This window comes from Engraulis encrasicolus, chromosome 19 (assembly GCF_034702125.1).
Source record: "Engraulis encrasicolus isolate BLACKSEA-1 chromosome 19, IST_EnEncr_1.0, whole genome shotgun sequence".
NCBI classification, from domain to species: domain Eukaryota; kingdom Metazoa; phylum Chordata; class Actinopteri; order Clupeiformes; family Engraulidae; genus Engraulis; species Engraulis encrasicolus.
This window is the reverse complement of record NC_085875.1, coordinates 4,814,488-4,837,377: the sequence shown is the minus strand read 5'-3', so window position 1 is coordinate 4,837,377 and position 22,890 is coordinate 4,814,488. Positions and strand designations below refer to the sequence as shown.

Here is a 22,890-nt window from a genome sequence, read left to right as displayed (position 1 = left end):
GAGGAACTGTAAAGAAAGCCAGAAATGGACTTGATCTTTGCTTCAGTCACTCTACTGGCTATTTTGCACCAGCGGTAAAAGCTGTGTGTTCGAGTGCAGTAATGCCTCTTGACATGGAACGAAAAGTACAAGACAAACCCTTGACCAATGACGTGACCATAATACATGCGTCATGCTGGCTGAAATTCAGAATGTCCTGATATTTGTTCTCTTCTCTTCTCTTCTCTTCTCTTCTCTTCTCTTCTCTTCTCTTCTCTTCTCTTCTCTTCTCTTCTCTTCTCTTCTCTTCTCTTCTCTTCTCTTCTCTTCTCTTCTCTTCTCTTCTCTTCTCTTCTCTTCTCAGGCTGCTGAAGGCATTGAATCGTTCCGCAGTGGAAAAGGAGCACCCCATAAAGGCAAGTGTCTCCTCCTTTACGGTATCACCAACACCTCCTATGAGGTCACATGTGTCACCTGGTCTGCAGCCCCCCATTTGCTTCCAACAGAGGGGAAATACAGGAAGAATCTTACCATTTCTGGTTTCAGTGTGCCAGCAGATAAGAGAGATCAAATATGGCGGGTCACTCACTTCCCATATTTGCACTGTATGCACTGTTGTAAATCTGCAGTGCAGACTGTTAGAAATAGGGCCGTGTGGCCGGCAGGGGTTAACCCCGTCATGGTCAGTGTTATGGAGGGGCTCGGGGCCCTCGAAGCCTTATGGAAGTTGGCCGGGCCCCTGAGGCGGATGAGATTAAGGGTTAATCCACAACTAATTGAGTGACTTCTTAACGACACATCCAAACATAACGAGCTTTTGGTGAAGGGGGGCCAAACAAGAGGCTAATCCCCACAAGAAACAACAACACTTTTCCTTCAGTTTTCTGTTTTTTTTTCACTCTCTCTCTCTTTCTCTTTCTCTCTCTCACTAATGTGTTTATGTTTGTTTTCTTCTAACAGGATGCTTCTGTGGTAAGTTCGACTTTCTTCTCTTTCTTCACTTGTGCGAGAGTTTGTTTGCAACGCACTGTGTGACTTCACATAGTAATTATGGGTAATTACTCATAACACAATATAGATGTTATGGCGGTGGACAAAATCTAAGTGGGAAAGTAAAATAACTGCCGCTGTGGCATTTTTATGTCCTTTGCTTTTTGTACTCCCATCAATCTTTCTTAAGACTAGTTCCCTCAATGACCCTGAGGCTCTCCTGCCAAGTTTGCCCTGTGGTTTCCATGTAGTATGTGGTTGTGTATGCACTATGCACTCCTTGTGTTTGAATGTGCGCATGTGTGTGTTAGTGTGTGTGCGTGGTACATGTGAATATTCAGTTTATGTGTGCCTTCGGTATGTGTTTGTATATGTGCAATGTGTGCTGTGTGACTTACTTACATACCGTATGTGTATGTTGTGTATGTGCAGGTTTGGACTAATGTTTGTCATGTGTTGTGCGTTTTGTAGTCTATGGCGCTGCAGAAGAAGCTGCTTGCGCTGGAAGAGCAGCTGAGCACTGTGTGTACGCGCTCTTATTAACAGAATGTTCGGGCAGTGAAAGTTCTATAGAATTCTGGGCGTCATTCAATACAATTTGGAATTTTAGAATCTTGCATTGTTATAGAATGCATTCTCTTTATAGAATGTTCAAAAACCCACCCTCTTAAAGGTTAACAACATGGTGTATTAATTGTGTGTCTATGCGTGTGTGTGTGTGTTGCGTAGTCTGCGGCTCTGCAGAAGCAGCTGCATGTGCTGGAGGAGCAGCTGAGTTCAGAGATGCAGGCCAAGGACGAGCTGGAGCAGCGCTGCCGCAACGCCAACACGCGGCTGGAGAAGCTCACCAAGGAGCTGGACGAGGAGGTGAGAATCCACACACCAACAACACTCATCTAGTTGCAGACTACAAGAATAAAACAACACAAAAACGAGAGTTACGTACTGTGTGTAACCGTGGTTCTATGAGTTTGGCAGGCGGAGCTTTCAGCACTTGATCAATGTTCATCGCATGGGAGCATGTGATGAACATTCATCCAGTGCTGAAAGAAACAAAATATGCTAAATAAAATAGAAACTGATTTAAATGGCTGAACCAGCCACCATGCATCTGGAGAAGCGGGCCAATGAGGTGGCCAGGAGGTGCCCATCAGAATGAGCTGTTTTCCCCTTTTATAAAGATTATAAAGACAATTTCATAGTGAAGAAAACAACAACAAGAAAATGGCCAATGACGTGATATGGAAACACCAACACTACATGAAGAGGTGGATCTTCCTATGGAAATGCCCTGTTTTGAATCACCAGTCATAGACATTGTACACATCTTTGACCGCAAAACCATACTCTAGTCAGACGCGACCAATATTCATGACAACCATCAAATGTGTTAATGGCCAGCATACATTTAGGAAATAAACTATTAAAATTATAGATTGGACCTTGCCCTTACTGTGGCACGCTCCTATTCTGTTATTGGCAGAGGACGCGCTCAACTTCTTGGAAAACCGAAAAGCTTTTGGGTGCGAGATAAAAAGCGTCAACTTAAGGAAGAAGAAATCCGCACTCACAAACTGCGTCTCATTATTTATTTATATTACCACCATGTCCAAAAAGCAAACGCGTTTCGGCTAAAAAGCTTTCATCAGTGCGTCTGATGAAGGCTTTTTAGCCGAAACGCGTTTGCTTTTTGGACATGGTGGTAATATAAATAAATAATGAGACGCAGTTTGTGAGTGCGGATTTCTTCTTCCTTAACCTTACGCTCCTATTCTGTGCCATGCTGATAAGGAGTGAACAGCTGGAGAACTTGGCAGGGTGGTTATGACGTGACGTAACTGAACTTGGCTGTAAACATGTGTGCCATGCCGTGTGCCCCTCCTTAGAGCAACAGCAGTGAGTAAGAAAGAGTTTATAGTCCTAGCTACAAGATTCATAATTAGTTTTTCTTGCACTTTGTCTATGTTTAGGCCTACTGGCTGGAGTTTCACTGTAGTAGATGTTATTATTGATTATTAGTATTGTTATTATGAACTTATAGCGTAGTGTTAATAATATACCCATCATGTTCTTTCAAACCGCGCATACATACAGTAGTAAATTGGCCTTGGGATTGCTGTCGCAGTCTGTAATTATTGCACAGTTGCAGAGCAGGTTATGACATGATAACTTAATTGACCTAAATGGTGCTGTCAAAGTGTATTTATAACTACCAGTTTCGTATACTGTACCTTGTACCTTTGAGTGCATTGACTCAAAATGTCTGGTGTCAGATGAAAAAGGCCCATTAGGACGAGACAAGGTTATGAATGACATGACACGACTCTTGGTTGTAACCATGGTTTATGCCCCCTCTCTCCTGTAGAACAACGGCTGTAAGAACATAGACAAGTACAGAGTGACTCTATAGCAGGGGTGTCAAACTCATTTTGGTCCGGGGGCCGCATACAACCCATGTGGACCTCAAGCGGGCCGCATTAGTAACATCATCGCAAAAAAAAACAACGTAAAGCAGAGGATTAGTGTTCAGTTTTACGTGTGTTGAATATGTAGAAAGCAATGCAATACTGATAATCCTATGCAAAGATTCCTTGACTTCACTCATTCATTGCCAACCGTCAATTAATTAAATATGGGACAAGTTCATTTTGGCAGGGGGTCTGGGGGTTTTCCCCCAGAAAATTTTGTATTTCTTATATGTAATTTCCTGCATTTTCACGCATTCTAACATCCTGTTTCCAGTTTGAGCTTAATAGGAACCAATACAAATCGAATTATATTTATTATTTAATTACAACCAATACCAATACAATACGAATAAGAAGTATTAACATTTTATCTCTATATATGAGGTCTATAATATATGAGCAGTCGATTTTGCCCCGAGAGCCGTAATTGTGCATTTCGGTTATTTCATGAAAAAAAAAAGTTGAAAAAAGGGGGCCGTATGTTTGACACCCCTGCTCTATTGGCTCTTTTCCACTGCCCATTTTACACCCTGTACAGCTCGACACAGCACGACTCGGCCGCCACGTTTTGCTTTTTGTTTGCAAACGACATAGGTCAACTCAAAAATCAAAAGCAGAAATCAACATTGTGGTATCCAAATATGATGTCGCTGAAAGTATTTATATCCTTCTTCGATAGCTGACGTAAAGTAATGCTATGTGACAACGCCAAAAACGTAACTCCATCCATACTCCCCATGTCTCTCCATAGAGCAACAGCCATAAGAAGCTAGAGACCAGTTACTGAGTGACTCTATCAGCCTGCCTGTAAGCATACTGTATGTAACCATGTTGCTTTCACCCCTTGGGTGCATCCCAATATGTGACCTTGCCTCCTCCACTTGTGCTTGTCTCCTCGTCCCGCCTCCTGGCCCCTCCTCCGTGGAGAAAACAATAAAGTTTCCCAGCTGTCAGCCTCGCCACAACAACTTTTGAGGGACTGTTTTTCATTCACCATCCCAATTGCAAATGAGAAAAAGACTTTACAATTGAGCTTTTGCAAGATATTGAAATATAATGCTGTTGTCGGTGATGTCATCATGACGAGAAGCAAGTGGAGGAGGCAAGTGGAGGAGGCAAGGTCACATATTGGGATGCACCCCTTGTCTCTCCATAGAGCAACAGCCGTAAGAACCTGGAGTCGTCGCTGCGCCAGCTGGAGCGGGAGAAGGCCCTGCTGCAGCACAAGAGCACAGAGAGCCACCGCAAGGCCGAGAGCGAGGCCGACCGCAAACGCTGCCTCGAGAACGAAGGTGGGCACCACCTCATTCAACTGCGAAATTCATTTCCTCTTTCATTCATATACATAATGCACTGTGTTCATTCATTCATTCATTCATTCATTCATTCATTCATTCATTCATTCATTCATTCATTCATTCATTCAGCCATTCAGTTTCTACAGTTTATTCATCCGTCTGCCCATTCATTTATTTTTTGTTTGTTATATTCATTCTTTGTATCTTGTGTGTCCTGAAGCTCTATCCTGAAATATAAATAATCTGTCTGGGCAGAGAGGGCACAGAGTAAAGAAGAGCTTTAGTTTGTGTGTGCGCTTGGTGAAATTACAGCATGTCCTTAGAAAACCTCTCAGCCTTTGAGACGGTGAGATTTTGAATATTGAAGGGATTGTCCTCCAGTAAAGATGTATGCTTCAGATATCTTTCACATTGTTTTGCTCCTTGTTCATTTAGTTTTGTATTTATGTGACTTCAGTTGTCTTTTTTAAAGTGTATTTACGTACATTGACAGGTGCCAGAGTGCACCATGGGTAATGGTGAAGTTTTTCTGTGGTGGCATTTGTTTACCTGTGTGTGTGTAATGTGCCTCTCCTTTTTTGCAGTAAACGGCCTCAGGGACCAACTAGAGGATATGAAAAAGAGGAACCAGAACTCTCACATCTCCAATGAAAAGAACATTCATCTGCAGAAACAGGTCAGCGCCGTTGAGACTGTGTACTGTACTGTATGCTCAGCTCTCTTGTGTGTCTATGCATAAAGCACTCTGAAGACCGGTAGAGCAGTGCAGGATGTTTGTGGATTTATTTATTTCTATGGGAGGGAAATGTGTTCTCTTCTGTATATATGGGAAGGTGTGTGTGTGTGTGTGCGTGTGTGTGTGTGCGCGTTTGCGTTTGCGTTTGCGCGTGCGCTCATACAATGTGTGTAAATCACAATTGAGCATACTGTAGATAGTGTGTGTGTTGATCAGCCAGAAAAGAGAGCCTAATCACATGCAGGTGTCTGTGTGCATGAGAGGCTGTTTGGATTATTCCCCGTGGTCATTTGTCGGAGGGTGCTGATTTTCACACGTGTCTGAGAGGGGGAGTGTAGAAAATGTTTCCTTACCCTGACCAGCCACTGTGCAATGACCACGGGGTGCGTGCGTTTGTGTGTGTATGCGTCAGTGGGTAATGAGTAAGACCTGTAATGTGTCTATAATTGCCTCCAGATATTGATTGTTCCCTTCATTACATGACTCATTTGATAAATGATTTACTTTCTGATACGCACACATCTTACCCGGGCCGGCCGTCAGCAAGTGTTTTTCACTGGGTGTGGGACACGTGTCTCAATACACACTCACACACACAAACACACACACACACACACACACACACACACACACACACACACACACACACACACACACACACACACACACACACACACAGATTAACACTCAATTACAAACCTACTGTATTTACATAAAGCATGTAACTCCTCACCTCTTGCACTGAGTGTATTTTTACTCTACCTCCTGTCCTCTCCTCTCCTCTCCTCTCCTCTCCTCTCCTCTCCTCTCCTCTCCTCTCCTCTCCTCTCCTCCTGCCTTTGGTGTCTGATACAGTTGAAAGGCATGGCTTTCTTTGTTGGTGTGGCCATATCTACACAATGTGTATTTTCATCGTCTAACTCTCCATCCCATTTCCTCTCCTCTGCCTCTCCCCTACCAGCTGGACGAGGCGAATGCGCAGCTGCGCACGGAGTCGGACGCGGCGGCACGACTGCGCAAGTCGCAGACGGAGCTGAGCAAGCAGCTGCAGACGCTAGAGGCCAACGGGCGCGAGCTGCAGGACAAGTGCTGCCTGCTGGAGAACAGCAAGCTGAAGCTGGAGAAGGAGAACATCGGCCTCATCGCCGCCCTGGAGGCAGAGAAGAGGGACTGCAGCCAGGGATCAGAGACCATCACAGACCTGCAAGGTGTGTGTGGGGGCTAGTGAGATTGGAGTGTACATATGTGTGCGTTGAGCGAGGGATTCGCTAAAAGGGCTTTGACACCTTCAAAGACGTGAGTCTGTGAGTGCGTGTTTAATCTTTGGTATAGCTCAGCACACCCACTTTGGGCAATATAGTTGGGATTCTTCTTGCGGACTGTGTGTTCACACATACATACCAGGGCTTGCCGTTAACTTTTTTGCTCACTGGCCACTGTGGCTATTGGTTTTCCTGAGTCACTAGCTAGGCAGCCTTTCTACTAGCCACAGTTTGGCTGTCAGCGTACTTTCTTTACCATGATGCGTCTGAGCTGTTGAAGAAAGATCAATGAACATGGTGAAAATATTTTAGATATTGTACATAGAATCTGAGTATTGTTTTTCTTGAACTTGAATATAGCCAACTGATAAATGTACAAAAAATAGGATAAACTATGATGCGCCATATCCAAGAATAAGTTGCCTGCCAACATGGCTAGTGAGACACTGTGTGAGATTTTTAGTTGTTTATTTCCAGAATTCATGCTGTCCATTCACTAATGTTACCTTTTTCATGAATACTTACCAACACCAACAAATTATAAGTATTCATTATGACTGGAAAAATTGCACTTTTCATTCATGAAAGGGGGATCTTCTCCATGGTCCGCCATTTTGAATTTCCAGAAGTAGCCATTTTTAGCTGCAAAAATGACTGTAATTGGACCATACTAGAAAATATTTGTTTATTACTTAGTAAACTTTCATGCAAAGATCAAATTTGGCAACAGGCAGCCCAGTTTCAATGAGCAGCATAGTTGCAGTACCTTTTTTGACCATTTCCTGCACAGTGTCCCTTTAAGTTATTACTAGCCACAGCCAAGTTGCACCCATCTGTCAAACTCTGATACATACTGTACACATAATGTCACTTGCTGTACACATAATGTCACTTGCTCTTGCTCACTCTAATCTGATCTCTTCTCTGCCTCTTTGTCTTTCTCTCTCACTATCTATTTTTTTAGGGCGCATCACAAGTCTGGAGGATGACGTGAAGCAGTCGAGGCAGGCTCTGTCCAAAGCGGAGTCTGAGAAGAGGCAGCTGCACGAGAAACTCACTGATCTGGAGAAGGTAGAGTAGTCTGATTCATCTCTTAGACACACACACACACACACATACATGTAACCCCTTAGACCCTCTCTTTCCTTTCACAGTTAAATTGTCAACTTTTTTGTCTGTTTCTCAAGCTCCCAAAAACACACCCATTGCTCTTTGTCGTCTCCTTCTCTCATAATGACGGGTCAGATTCAGAAGGAAGGAAATTAATCAGCACTTTACTGATTATGTAATGATATTCAACCCTGAACTTTTAAGTGCTCATTTCTCGTTCTCATCTTTGTTCTTTGTAGCTGCACAGCAAGACGACATGAATAACTGTAGAATTTACGTCTGCTGTTTTCATTATGTTTTGCCCATATTCTCACTTCTGCCTCTTAATTCTCGGTCACTGGTGTGTGTCGAAATCATCTCCTACGTGTTCTCTAATGCAGTGTAATGACCACCATCTCTGATCCTCTGGTGTGTGTGTGTGTGTGTGTGTGTGTGTGTGTGTGTGTGTGTGTGTGTGTGTGTGTGTGTGTGTGTGTGTGTGTGTGTGTGTGTGTGTGTGTGTGTGTGTGTGTGTGTGTGTGTGTGTGTACGTGTGTGTACGTGTGTGTACGTGTGTGTACGTGTGTGTGTGTGTACGTGTGTGTGTGTGTGTGTGTGTGCCTACGTGTGTGTGTGTGTGTGCCTACGTGTGTGTGTGTGTGCCTACGTGTGTGTGTGTGTGTGCACGTGTGTGTGTCTGCGCGTGTCTGTCCCCACAGGAGAGGAACAACAAGGAGATCGACATGATGTACAAGCTGAAGGTGCTACAGCAGAGTCTGGAGCAGGAGGAGGCCTCCCACAAGGCCACCAAGACGCGCCTCGCAGACAAGAACAAGATCAGCGAATCCATAGAGGGAGCCAAGTCAGAGGCCATGAAGGGTAAGCCGATGAGAAGCATAGACATTGGCAATACAATATGCACATGTGTACAGAGAAGCATAGACATTGGCAATATGCACATGTGTACAGAGAAGCATAGACATTGGCAATATGCACATGTGTACAGAGAAGCATAGACATTGGCAATATGCACATGTGTACAGAGAAGCATAGACATTGGCAATATGCACATGTGTACAGTATATGCAAGAGGTGAGGGAGATGGGAGAAGAAGAGAGTGAGATGGGCTCGATTCTAAGTCGCTTTGATTGAAAAAAGCATCTGCCAAATGCAATGTAATGTAATGTAATGTAATGTAATGCAATGTAATGTAATGTAATGTAATGTAAGGTAATGGGTGAGGCCACCAAAAACAAGATCAGCGAATCCACTGAGGGAAGAGTAGTAGGAGAAGGAGAAGGATTAGGAGAGGAATAGGAGGAGAAGGAGGGCAATGGTGAGAGGAGGAATTAGTGGAGTAGGAGGGGAGAAGAGATAGAAGATGGAAGAGGATACAGTGGGGGAGGGGGGGGGGGGGTGGGGGGTTGTCCATCACGATAGCCAAGTTGGAAACCATAAAGGGTGAGGTGGAGGATGAGAAGGAGTGGAGAGTTAGGAATAAGAGGGAAAGTGGGGGAGGAGAGGTGAGTGGGGAGAGGATGAGGAGTTGTCCGGTGAGGGAGCCAAGTCCGAGGCCATGGTGGGTGGCTATGAGAGGAAGGGAGGAGATGGTAAACTAATCAACCAGGGACAAATGCCCAAATTAAAGGGTCTACCCCAAGCATACTGCAAAAAAAACATGTGGGAAGGGGGGGGTGTTGTAAGACCTCACGACTAGTGAAGAGCCCACCCCAGGCATACTGCAAAAAAAAATGTGTGGGAAGAGGGGTGGTGGAGGATGATGAGGAGGTGGGGAGGTGGCGGTGTTCCCTCTCTGGGGACAAGGGGACATGCAAAAGAAAACAAAAGAGCATTGACATCTCCCTCGTCAGCAAAATCCTAAAATCAACATGGTGTCAGTGTGTGGGAGTGCGTGTGTGGGAGTGAAAACTGCTGTTAAGACGTATAATAAATACATCCAGTCACTGCTTATTTATGGATTATGGGTTTGTCGTGCACGGTGTGTGTGCGTGTGTGCGTGTGTGTATCGAGACAGCCATTGCTGGATTTGGCCTGCAATTCTTGTTTATGGTTGCTTATTTATCAGGCTGTGTTTGTACGAGTGTGTGTATTTACAGTACCTGCACGTGTGCATGTCGCTGCATGTATGTGTATGTGCGTGCTGTGTGTATGACTGCTGTGTGTGTGTGTGTGTGAGAGAGAGAGATGACTGCGGTGTGTGTGTGTGTGAGAGAGAGAGATTGCATATCTGTGTGTTGGAATAACAGTGTGTGTGTGTATGTACATAACTGTATATCTATGTATTTGTGTGTGTGTGTGTGTGTGTGTGTGTGTGTGTGTGTGTGTGTGTGTGTGTGTGTGTGTGTGTGTGTGTGTGTGTGTGTGTGTGTGTGTGTGTGTGTGTGTGTGTGTGTGTCTCTACAGACCTGGAGCAGAAGCTGTCTGATGAGCGCTCGTCTAAGCAGCGCGTGGAGAACATGCTCCTGGAGCAGGAGAAGCACTCCTCCATGCTGGACTGCGACTACAAGCAGGCGCTGCAGAAACTCGACGAGCTGCGCAGACACAAGGACAAGCTCACCGAGGAGGTAGGACGCATGTCACTATGCATCATGTACAATTTACACTATGCATATGCATTAGGAGATTGAAAGCAATTGACTTCAGTGCACACACACTAGGGATGCAAATTATCGATTCATTCATTAATCATTAGTTGATAGCCTTATCGATCGACTTACGATTAATTGATAAGCAGCGTTTTCCCCCCGAAATCCCCGAAACCTACTAAATCTAAACATTTTAATGAAAAATGTAGATAAAATACCACATTTGAATTAATGCTATTTCAATTGTTTAATCCAAAGGTGATTTAAATATTCCCACTATTCACACCCCTCTTCACACACACTCTTCACATACCTATTTCACCTGGGTCTCTTCTCAGTTGAATTGTCGATTAATCGTGATTAATATTTTTTAATCGATTAATCGTTTGCATCCCTAACACACACACCAGGACGAGCTCAGCGAGGAGGATTGTGTGTGGTGTTGCAGTACAATCAGTGGCTAATGCCGTGTACAGACCAAGAGCGAACGGAGCGAACGAAGCGACGGAAGTCATTATTTCTCTATGGAGGGCACGCGACCTGCGCTACCAAAGCGAATTCGCCAGGAGCGAAGCTTCTTGCGCTACCAGAGCGAATTTTGAAGATTAAACTAAATCTAATCGCAGGCGAATTCGCTCTGACGCTGTTCGGCGGCAACCAATCGGAACGTTCATATCTCCGAATGTCCCATGCTGTCAAGCCAGAGCCGTTATGTGATTAGCTGCATCAAACATGTCAATGCTGCGTCTCGAGCGAATACAGCGTATTCAAGGCGAAACTTCTTCTGCTACCCACGCTACCAGGCAGCGTAGTTCGCTCTTGGTCTGGACACGGCATTATGCTTTCTCTGCTGGGCCCCAGCTTTTGGGCCTGAGAATATTAGTCAGACAGGGACTAGGTTTTGCTCTTCCTAAAGGCTTCTGCTGTTGTGATGGCGACATCATTTTTCTCCAGAGCGACCGTTGTTCCGACATCTCAACGATACAGTTTCACACTGATGAGGCAAATTCCAGCTGATCTGGGCCACATTTTGAGATTGAAGCAGGATCCATGTACAGTAGAATGCATGCAAAGACAAGCCTGTACAGATGACACATTTTTATCAAAGTAGTAAGTAAATACAGTTTGCTGAAAAATACATCTTATGGCCATGAATTATGTAGTAGTCATTGAATGAAAGAAAGCAACGCCAAAGTGAAAACCTGCTGACGCCTTTTCACCTAATTAAGCGTATTGGTGAATCATCAAATAGGCTACCTCCAAAGAGATGTAAGGGAAAATGTTAGATCATTTAGATGTTTGAACAAAGAAACGTCAAAGAAACAGTCCCCATTATAATTGGAGTCATGGATGGCTTTCCATTGTCAGTGCCTGTTTGTCTATCTTTTTAAAGAATCAACTGTACGCTCACGGCAGACAGGCCATTATACCAGAGAGAGTAGAGAGAGAGAGGTTCCATTGGCCCATTGTTTCCGGGTTCTATTATTGCAAGGGGGAGGGGGGGTGTAATCCCCCTCTAGGCAGACCTAAGGACTGTTCTATTCAATGCTAGGAGTATTATGACACGCCCATTTAGGCAGACCGAAACCTGGTCATGTTAGGTGCTCATAGCAACCTATTACAGTGGCATATCTCTATATACTTCAAGAATCTCTGATTATACTGTACATGTTTATGGCTGTTGAAGTACACACCTGCAAGGGCCCAGTGGAGATGAATGGACACGTGTGTATGTTAGGCACGCGACTATGTTGGGGCATGTTTATGCTAGCAGGAGCTAGCTTCTGTACACAATATCTCGAGTGTGCTTCGCATGTTTGCGCCGACCGGAGCCACCTGGGATTTGGGAGACTGAGGGAAGGCCTGTCGCCCACTGACGTTCCAGCAACAATTTATCCAGGCCGGGACACCACACACAGAGCCGCGCTAATATTAAGTGGGGAATGTCAGGATGGCTGCCTCTGGGGAATCACAAATGTCTTTTCTGCCCATTGTTTTGTTTACCTGTTACTGTCCAACCATGCTTGGCACTGTAACTGTAGCCCACCCCAGCATACCAAGAGGCTGTTAGTGAACAGAGCTGCTGTCTGGGAAACTGGAGAACAATACACGCGCACGCGCGCACGCACGCACGCACACACACACACACACACACACACACACACACACACACACACACACACACACACACACATACTCGCACCCAAAGGCATACAGTACACACACACACACACACACACACACACACACACACACACACACATACTCGCACCCAAAGGCATACAGTACACACACACACACACACACACACACAGTTGAGTAGATGAGAAGATTAGATTATATTGTTGACGCTGGCTATGAGTCTTGTTGTTGAGCTCTCTGTTTCTGACAGCCTGGTGAGTGCGAGTGTGATGTGTTTGATATTCTTAACCTGTTAAACTGGTGAGAAGAGTACAGACAGTCATGGCTGTGTAAACAGCGAAACTGATTTGTTTGGGTCTGACACTAATTTTACATGGAGGCGTCATCATGACTGAAGTGACTGATAATGAGTTGACAATAGGGGGTTTTGCAAGGTGCAGTTTGCTAGGAGGAATTCATGCAAATGAACAAATGCCTGGATTTAGTCGTTCTCTAAAAGACCGGTTTCAGGACCTAAATTACTCTGCAGTAAATACAGCAAAATGCTGTCTTTTTAGAACCAATACTGCGCATGCACAACTTTTGGAGTTGTTTTGCTAAACAGACAGGTAGATAATACCCAGCAGAAATAAATGGTCATGAACATAAATTTAATAACCTTAATTTCCCTCGGGATTAATAAATGATACTCTATTCTAAATTATGTTTTGATAAATTCTGGCCTTTTGGCCTTGGCGTCATAATCGGACACAAGAAAAAATACCCTTGCTCCTACTGTAAAAGTGAAAGTGAAAGAAAGCCCATTGGGAAACTCCAACTCCCATTGTCATTGTGACACAGCACTCCACAGCACACAAGTGAACACTGCACACTGCACACAACGAAATTGCATTTATGCCTCACCCGTGCAAGGGGGCAGCCCTCAGTGGCGCGCCATGGGGAGCAGTGCGGTGGGACGGTACCATGCTCAGGGTACCTCAGTCATGGAGGAGGATGGGAGAGAGCACTGGTTGATTACTCCCCCCACCAACCTGGCGGGTCTGGAGTCGAACCGGCAACCTCTGGGATGCAAGTCTGACGCCCTAACCGCTCACCCATGACATTACAAGGATGACATTACAGGCCTGAACATAATACAGAGATGTATGTGATTGTGAACACTTCAGACTGACTATTGTTTTTGCAAGTCTGACTTGTCAAGCTCACATCCACTCATCCCTGTCCCTCCTCATGCTTCCTCAGGTGAAGAACCTGACGCTGAAGAATGAGCAGGAGATCCAGAAGCGAACGCTGACGCAGAACGACCTGAAGGTGCAGGTGCAGCAGCTCAACTCGCTCAGGACCTCCGAGAAGCAGCTCAAGCAGGAGACCAACCACCTGCTGGACATCAAGCGCAGCCTGGAGAAGCAGAACCAGGAGCTACGCAAGTAAGGAGATGTGCCCTGTTGTTAATGGTCAGGCAGTTGAACTTTAGATTCACAAGGTTGCAGGTTCAATCCCCACACTTACCAATCCCTTCCTCCCTCCTTGGCTGAAGAGATATATATAAATGTACCATATAAAAAAATATAAATAATATAGGTTTAAGCGATATGACTTGATGATAATTAATTCAACAATTTTGTTGGGTTGTGTTTAAATCTAAATTCAAACAAACTTTCACACGGACCTACAATAGGCCTACATGTACTTAAATCCTTACTTCTAAAACGTATACTCGTATGTCAATGTGTATATCAATGTGTCTGAGGAAGCTGTGGTGTAATGCAGATGTAATGCATCAATGCACCTTTGTTTGTTTAGCCTGGTGACAGAGGCCAGGGGTTGTGGCACTTTTTGTTCCTGTTGCCACAACGATGGTGTCAGTTCGTGATGTGCCTTACAGGCTTCTGAAGGGAGCTAGAGATTGCTTATATTTTCAGATCGTTTTTGTACAGTGTGTGTTTATAGTTGCCCTGGCAATATCCCTGACAGGACGTGACCTATTTGGATTCTATTAGATGTTTATGATTTATGGGTACAACTAAACAAATTATGGGTGTTAACTAAGCAGTATATTGCTGAATTCATGATGAAATAAAAGTGGGTCTCTCTGGCACTCAGAAGTGCATTGAGTGTGAATTGTTAGACATATGTACACTTTTTTCCCTCTTACAGACAGTATGTTTTTTTGTATCTCTCTCTCTCTCTCTCTCTCTCTCTCTCTCTCTCTCTCTCTCTCTCGCTCTCTCTCGCTCTCTCTCTCTCTCTCTCTCTCTCTCTCTCTCTCTCTCTCTCTCTCTCTCTCTCTCTCTCTCTCTCTCTCTCTCTCTCTCCCCCCATTCCCCCCCTCAGGGAGCGTCAGGATGCGGATGGTCAGATGAAGGAGCTTCAGGACCAGCTGGAGGCTGAGCAGTATTTCTCAGTACGTGAAGTTCAGCTCTTAGCAACCCACTCATTACAATATATTAACATTAAATGCAGTAATACTAAGCAGTCTTTCTCAGTACATGCTGTGCTCGTAGCTACCTACTCATCACAATACAATAATAACAAATATGATAATAATGAGCATTAATAATGATGATGATACACTTATGATGCCAATATTAGAAAAGTAATACATAATCAAAATTGATCATACAATGATTATTTTTTTTGGGGGGGATGGGCGACGACATATGAATAGTTGTATTGATTTTGTCTTCCTGTCCCTGCAGACTCTGTATAAGACCCAAGTCCGGGAACTGAAGGAGGAGTGTGAGGAGAAGAATAAGCTATATAAGGACATGCAGCAATCTCTGCAAGAGCTTCAGGAGGAGAGGTAGGATTCACACCGTGGCCAGAGATATTCTATAGAGATATGCCAACATAATAGGTTTCTATGGGCACCTAACGTGACCAGGTTCCGGTCTGCCTAAAGGGGCGTGTCATAATGCTCCTACAATGAATAGAACAGTCCTTAAGTCTGCCTAGGTCTGCCTAAGGGGGGCCATAATAGAACCAGGAAACAATGGGCCAATGGAACCTCTCTCTCTCTACTCTCTCTGCCGTGGCCCTGTCATCTGTTATCGCTCAGGGGAAGGATTTTCCATGCTTTCAAAACATCACGGAAGTTTATAGGTCCACCCTAACAATGTTATCGAAGTTGCTACTCTCAGTAAAACAGGTTTTACTCTGTGGTGTGTGAAGATGAACATCTCGAAGTAAGCTATAAATATAATCTCAGTAAAGATCCAGGTCATGACTAACTCCCATGCCATCCCAGGAGCATACTGTATTATTAATGGTGACCTGATTAGCTGTAGTTAAGAGACTTCTGCACCCTTGGATGCAGAAGGGATGGCCAGCGAGTCAACTCACTGTTTGCTGAAAAAAAACTCAACTACAAAACAAAACTGCTAACGATACTGACAGTTTTATGCAACAGATTCGTCTGATACTTGGTCATCATTACTATTCTGGTAACAATAAGCTGTTATAGAGGTTCTGCATGTAAGGGTTAGTAGGAGCACATTCTCCCCTCTCCCCTAACCTCCATCCTCCATCCATGGCACCCAGGGACTCGCTGGCGGCGCAGCTGGAGATCACGCTGACCAAGGCGGACTCGGAGCAGCTGGCGCGCTCCATCGCGGAGGAGCAGTACTCGGACCTGGAGAAGGAGAAGATCATGAAGGAGCTGGAGATCAAGGAGATGATGGCACGGCACAGGCAGGAGCTGGCGGAGAAGGACACCACCATCAGCCTAGTAGGTCACCTCCAGCAATTCAATAAGGCCCCTTCATCGACCTAGGAAGTCGTACCTAATACAGTGGTATGGCAAAGTTTGAGCACCGTTATAGAAAATCATTACATTGGTTGAGCCTTTGAAGCATCTTCATCTCAACATACACCATGTTAAACCATAGGTAAAATCATTTTGATAGCTGTAACAGTAAAAGTGTATGTGGATTTAAAGAAAAATAGGCATACGCATAAATATGGGCACCCCAAAGAAGGTATACCATTAATATGAAGTATTTCACATACCATTCAGTAAGTTCAGCCTTCAGCCTAGTACTGTAAGTCAGACTTGCCCCCGGGCCTGAGTTTGACATCCCTGGCCCAGTAAGTCACGTCTCTTACCCAAGTAAGTCATTTTTATTAGCTCAGTAAGTCGCCACCATCAGCCTAGTAGGTCTTCTCTATTAGCGCAAGTCCTCTCGATCATCTATAATTACCATCAGCTTCTATTGGCTAAGCTGGTCAGGTCTATAAGTCTATTTCATCACCATTAGCATTGTACTGTAAGTCTACTTCATCAGTTTAATATGTTACTTTTAATAGATCAATAAATCCTCACCATTTCCTCAGTAATGCTCCTTGATCAGAATTTTATCACTGCATTATCAGCTCTGCTGATGTCTCCCCTGTAAATAGATAAATAAAAAACACAATGACAATATTTATTACCAATAATTAGTGGTTATTAATATGTAATAGACATCAATATGATATTTAATAACCAATGTGCTGTTACGGCATAACCTTTATTTAGAATTTATTTTGAACCTTAAAGGGACACTGTGTGAGATTTTTAGTTGTTTATTTCCAGAATTCATGCTGTCCATTCACTAATGTTACCTTTTGAAAGTGAAAAGTGAAAGCCCATTGGGAAACTCCAACTCCCATTGTCATTGTGACACAGCACTTCACAGCACACAAGTGAACACTGCACACTGCACACAACGAAATTGCATTTATGCCTCACCCGTGCAAGGGGGCAGCCCTCAGTGGCGCCCCATGGGGAGCAGTGCGGTGGGACGGTACCATGCTCAGGGTACCTCAGTCATGGAGGAGGATGGGGGAGAGCACTGGTTGATTACTCCCCCCACCAACCTGGCGGGTCGGGAGTCGAACCGGCAACCTTTGGGATGCAAGTCTGACGCCCTAACCGCTCACCCATGACTGCCATGACATGACTTTTTCAGGAATACTTACCACCACCATCAAATTCTAAGTATTCATTATGACTGGAAAAATTGCACTTTTCATACATGAAAAGGGGTATCTTCTCCATGGTCCGCCATTTTGAATTTCCAAAAATAGCTATTTTTAGCTGCAAAAATGAATCCATTTGACCATACTACAAAATATTTGTTCATTACTTAGTAAACTTTCATGTAAAGATCAAATTTGGCAATAGGCAGCCCAGTTTCAATGAGCTGCATAGTTGCAGTACCTTTTTTGACCATTTCCTGCACAGTGTACCTTTTTAAAATTGAAATGTTCTTCGCTCCATAGTTAGAAGAAGCCAATCGTACCCTGACCAGTGACGTGGCCAACCTGGCCAATGAGAAGGAGGAGCTGAACAACAAACTGAAGGACAACCAGGAAGGCACGTTTGTCCCACATAACGGGTGCATCCCAATATGTGTCCTTGCCTCCTCCACTTGTGCTTGTCTCCTCGCCCCGCCTCCTGGCCCCTCCTCCGTGGAGAAAACTATAAAGTTTCCCAGCTGTCAGCCTCGCCACAACAACTTTTGAGGGACTGTTTTTCATTCACCATCCCAATTGCAAATGAGAAAAAGACTTTACAATTGAGCTTTTGCAAGATATTGAAATATAATGCTGTTGTCAGTGATGTCATCATGACCAGAAGCAAGTGGAGGAGGCAAGTGGAGGAGGCAAGGTCACATATTGGGATGCACCCAACATCTTTGGTCCTCCCACTCCTCTACTTCCTGTTATCTCTTCCTGTTTGAGAGTGTTTACCGTACTTGTAATCACTTCTGGAAGCAGGCAGCGGAAACTGCTGCTGCTGCTGCTGCTGTTTACCACTCAGCGTTTACTGGAGATGGCTTTCCATTATGTGTCCTATCTCCTCCTACTCGCACGCCAGTGTTGCCAGACATGTCTGATAATTTCCAGCCCATCGGTGCTCAAAAAGCGCATGGAGGTGCTACATTTCAACCAAATTGTATTGATTTCTATGGTAATAAAGCTACAGAGAAACCCGCCCAATGTCCGGTTTTGACCGTTTTTACCCGCAGACGGCTATTCCAAGCAGCCCAATTGGATGGGTAACCGGCCAATCTGGCAACACTGTCCCACGCATGCATGCATTCATGCTCTTGTCCTCCTCAGCTATAGTTCTCATGCCCCCCCTCCCCCCTTGTTGTTGTTTCATGAACTATGAAGAGCAAGGTTTACATTCTGTGACCTTATGCCGTTTTAACATTTGCATAACCTTTTTGTAACATTTTTGTAAAGTGGGTGTGTTGTTTTGTTGTACAGATATGCAGCAGATGAAGGACCAGGAGCAACAGATCAGTCAGATCAAGAACACGTACGAGAAGCAGCTTCAGTCAGAGAGGACTCTGAAGACTCAGGTAGACCTACGCTACAGGCAGTATGGCTAGCAGTGAGGGCCACACTGCCCCAAAGGGAGGTGACCCGGTGGTTGGGGTCATGTCTTGTGCTCAGTCATTCATTGCCTCTTCTGAACACAGTGAGCTAATTTGTCATGTGGCCTTTTGGCGTGTGTGTGTGTGTGTGTCTGTGTCTGTCTGTGTGTGTGTCTGTGTGTGTGTGTGTGTGTGTGTGTGTGTGTATGTATGTCTGTGTGTGTGTGTGTGTGTGTGTGTGTGTGTGTGTGTGTGTGTGTGTGTGTGTGTGTGTGTGTGTGTCTGCGTCTGCCTCGGGACAGGCGGTAAACAAGTTAGCTGAGATCATGAACCGGAAGGAGGTGCGGGGCGGGGGCAGTCGCCGGGGCAACGACACGGACATGCGGCGGAAGGAGAAGGAGAACCGACGCCTGCAGCTGGAGCTACGATCTGAGAAGGAGAAGCTCAACAGTACCATTATCAAGTACCAGCGAGAAATCAACGAGATGCAGGCGGTACTAACTATGAACTATTATAACAAATTATTATATGCTCTACATTACAATACACAACATTACATTTAACTACAATACAAATCACTATATAACAATAACATTACACTACACTACATTACTGTACTACACTCTGAGGAGAAGCTCAACTCCACCATCAAGTAACAGCGCAAGATCAACGAGGTAGAGGCGGTACTAACATCATTATAGTGTAGGCACGCTACATTACACTACATTACACTACCCTACACTACAATACATTACATTACTGCACTCTGAGAACAAGATGCTCAACTCCACCATTATCGAGTACCAGCACGAGATGCAGGCGTTACTGACACACTCTGACACCCATTACAGTACATTTCATGAAATTACAATACAGTAGATACTTTCCCAGGAGGAGAAGGTCAACTCCAGCATCATCAAGTACCAACGTGAGGACAGTGAGACGCAGGCGGTACTAACACATTACATTATACCGCATACAATGCACTACATTATTGCAATGGAAGACCAAGAACCAGTCAAATAATGCTCCAAAAAAGAGACATTGATTGCATTGGAGACACAAAGACGCCTTTTTTTTTTCAGAAAGAAAAGATCTGTTTTCCGATGGGTTTTTCTGTCTGTGTGAGGGAAAACAAAAACCTTTTTTGGGTTCAATGAATCATCTTCCCTCTTTGTGTGTGTGTGTGTGTGTGCGTGCGTGCGTGCATCTTTGTGCATCTTTGTGCGTCTCTGTGCGTCTGTGTATGTCTCCGTCTCCTTCTCCGGTACAGCAAATTCTGGACGAGAGCCAGACGCGCATCGATCTGCAGATGGCACTAGACAGTAAGGACAGTGACATCGAGCAGCTGCGCGGCCTCCTCAACTCCCTCAACGTCCAATCCCTGGACTCAGCCAGCATGTCCAGCGGACCCGACTTTGACACAGACGACACCTACACAGGTACAGTTACCATAGCAACAGCCAAATCTCTCCTGCTGGCTGTATGGCTTCCAGTTTGTGGGGTCCCTTACTGTTAGATGAGATACTGTGACTTGCCTGCCAAAGCAGCTGGAAAAAATGTTGATTAGTTAGTTGATAGTTGCTTTGGCAGAGCTTTCTCTTTTGGGTCAAAGCTTCCTTTCCACGGTCTGTCGGTTGAATACATGTTGCATAGAAGGACATGTACTGACTAAACTTCATAGTAATGTACCATTTCATTAACAGTAGTTTGAAGCCATAGTGTTATTATAATCTATTGTAAATTTATTGTCAGATTAATCTACAAACATGATCTGCTTACTAGTAAGAATTTGGATGAACGAATGCATGACTGAATGAGCGCTATCCCTTTTCTCACAGTGCGTAAGCCCTCAGTAAAGGCCAGCAAACAGTCTTTTCGAAGGCGACAGGAGCCTCGCCCTTCCTCCCACTCCTATAAAGAGCCTCACCACTCTAGAGAAACGCACCACCACCATCACCACTCTTCCTCTAACTCTGAGAAAGGTTCACACCCTGCACCTCCTCCTCCCCTCACAACCCTCGTCACCTCCTCTTATTTCTTCTCCCCTCTCCTCTGTCCCCGTCGTTCTCTGTGGTGGAGGCCTCTGGGTGACTCTCTGGGTCTCTCCTCCTCTGCTGTGGGAGCATTTCCTTGGGCCGTCATCACTCCACACTTTCACTCTCTGTCCCATGACGGGGCCCCTCTCTCTGCCTCTCTGCGCCCAGGGATACAGGTGATCTGCATGGCCTCGGTGACTGGACTTGACCCTTTTGACCCCCCTCTACCGTCCACCCCTCTCCCCTCTCCCCTCCCCACTCCTCCTCCCCATCCTATTCTCACTATTCTGTCTAACCTCAGCAATGGTGAATTGACTGTTGTGGGAATGGATTTTGCTCGCACTCTGAAAAAAAAACCTGGTTTGTGGTGGATCCGATCCTGTTACAGTGGCCAGCGTCCACAGTAAACAGGGTTTTGGTCTTTTTGATCGAAAAATGTGTGTGTTTTCTGTCGGAGTGCCCGCCGCTTGTTCTCGACAGAATCTGATAATATTTACCCGGCGTGCGGTCTTTCTCTTGCATTGGACGGACATGGCGTGCCGGTGGGTTTTAATTGCTGGTTTTTGTGCTCCGCAGGGGTTTTGACTTTAATGTGTGCTCTGTGCCTTGCTGGTATTGCGCAATGTGTGTGTGTGAGAACCAGACGCTGCTTTTGCTTGTGAGGACCCCCCCTGGCACGGGAGGTATTCCAAGAACATGGTTAAGTGATAAACCTGGATTAGTGTACCTACAGGGAGTGGTAAACCTAATAATACATAGCCTGCAGGCATCATTTCGTGAAGGAAATGAGGACTCCGGGCTCTTCTATTACACGATTTACCGCGACCTCAAGGTTAACTTAACCTGGGTTACTACTGAACCAGGCTCTTGGAATATATCCCGCTGCTCTCCTCGTTCTTTCCTGGGTTTTGTGTTGGTTACACAGTCACTCAGGCCCTGTTGTATGGGACCGAGCCATTGTAAACCCCAGGAAACAACATGGGCAAGTGCTGCCCACAGCTGGTGATTTGTGGTAACCGCAGCCTTCATCACTGGGTTTGTCTTCAAGCGCACTGATCCAACTTGTCTGATTTTCAGAAATGAGGCTCGAAGGATGGCTTTCCATGCCTGTGCGAAATAATACCAAGCGCTTTGGATGGGAGAGAAAGGTAACCGGACATTTTTATGTTTTTTTATGATGATGGATTTAATGCCTGAGCCTTGGAGGCATTCCACTGGTGAAATAGTGGTGTTCAAATGTCTCATAAATTAATTGGTTTGTCTGATCGTTTTTTCCTTTTTGCAGTATGTCGTGGTGAGCAGCAAAAAGATCCTTTTCTACAACAGCGAGCAGGACAAGGAGCTGTCCAACCCTTACATGGTGCTAGACATTGAGTGAGTTAAAAACACACACACACACACTCAATCATGGATAGATGTAATTTTTCCAGTTTAAAAAAAAATCTCATCCACAGTGGGAAATGTGCCTGTTTTGTTTATCATGTGTTTTTTTTTTTCTCCAGCAAACTCTTCCACGTGCGGTCTGTCACCCAAACTGATGTGTACCGTGCCGACGCCAAAGAAATCCCAAGGATATTCCAAGTAGGAGAGCGATCATTACTCATAATCTCTTTTATTGATGTATTGTTGTAGCATGTGCATAAATAATCTTATCCTTGAAGTATCTTTAAAGTTGATGAATGATTTTGTGAAATTATTCATTTGATGAAGTCAAATGACCTAAAACACAATTTGTGTGGCTCCAGAACATGACAACAACCCCCCTGTATATTTACACAATAATATCCTTCACATCACCTGTCCTTTGGTAATACAGTAATGTGTCCTGGGAGGGATATTCCACGCAGTGTTGCCAGATGTGTCTGACCAAATCCCGCCCAAAAGGTTCTCAAAAACCGCCAAAATGCGCTAAATTC

At 44.8% G+C, this 22,890-nt stretch overlaps 1 protein-coding gene across 1 annotated transcript in view; it reads left to right on the top strand.

The window, feature by feature from the left end:
- Positions 1-22,890, top strand: part of rock2a (rho-associated, coiled-coil containing protein kinase 2a) — a 91,271-nt gene that overhangs the window by 64,647 nt on the left and 3,734 nt on the right. Inside the window, exons 10-28 of the mRNA XM_063183503.1 lie at positions 344-401; positions 1,699-1,836; positions 4,594-4,729; positions 5,320-5,411; positions 6,433-6,679; positions 7,698-7,804; positions 8,542-8,701; positions 10,247-10,407; positions 13,813-13,997; positions 14,905-14,974; positions 15,270-15,373; positions 16,111-16,297; positions 17,833-17,926; positions 18,826-18,920; positions 19,238-19,429; positions 20,209-20,377; positions 22,052-22,122; positions 22,260-22,348; positions 22,477-22,555. Of these exons, the coding sequence (XP_063039573.1) occupies positions 344-401; positions 1,699-1,836; positions 4,594-4,729; positions 5,320-5,411; positions 6,433-6,679; positions 7,698-7,804; positions 8,542-8,701; positions 10,247-10,407; positions 13,813-13,997; positions 14,905-14,974; positions 15,270-15,373; positions 16,111-16,297; positions 17,833-17,926; positions 18,826-18,920; positions 19,238-19,429; positions 20,209-20,377; positions 22,052-22,122; positions 22,260-22,348; positions 22,477-22,555 (2,434 nt within the window). The remainder of the gene's footprint in view (positions 1-343; positions 402-1,698; positions 1,837-4,593; positions 4,730-5,319; positions 5,412-6,432; positions 6,680-7,697; positions 7,805-8,541; positions 8,702-10,246; positions 10,408-13,812; positions 13,998-14,904; positions 14,975-15,269; positions 15,374-16,110; positions 16,298-17,832; positions 17,927-18,825; positions 18,921-19,237; positions 19,430-20,208; positions 20,378-22,051; positions 22,123-22,259; positions 22,349-22,476; positions 22,556-22,890) is intronic.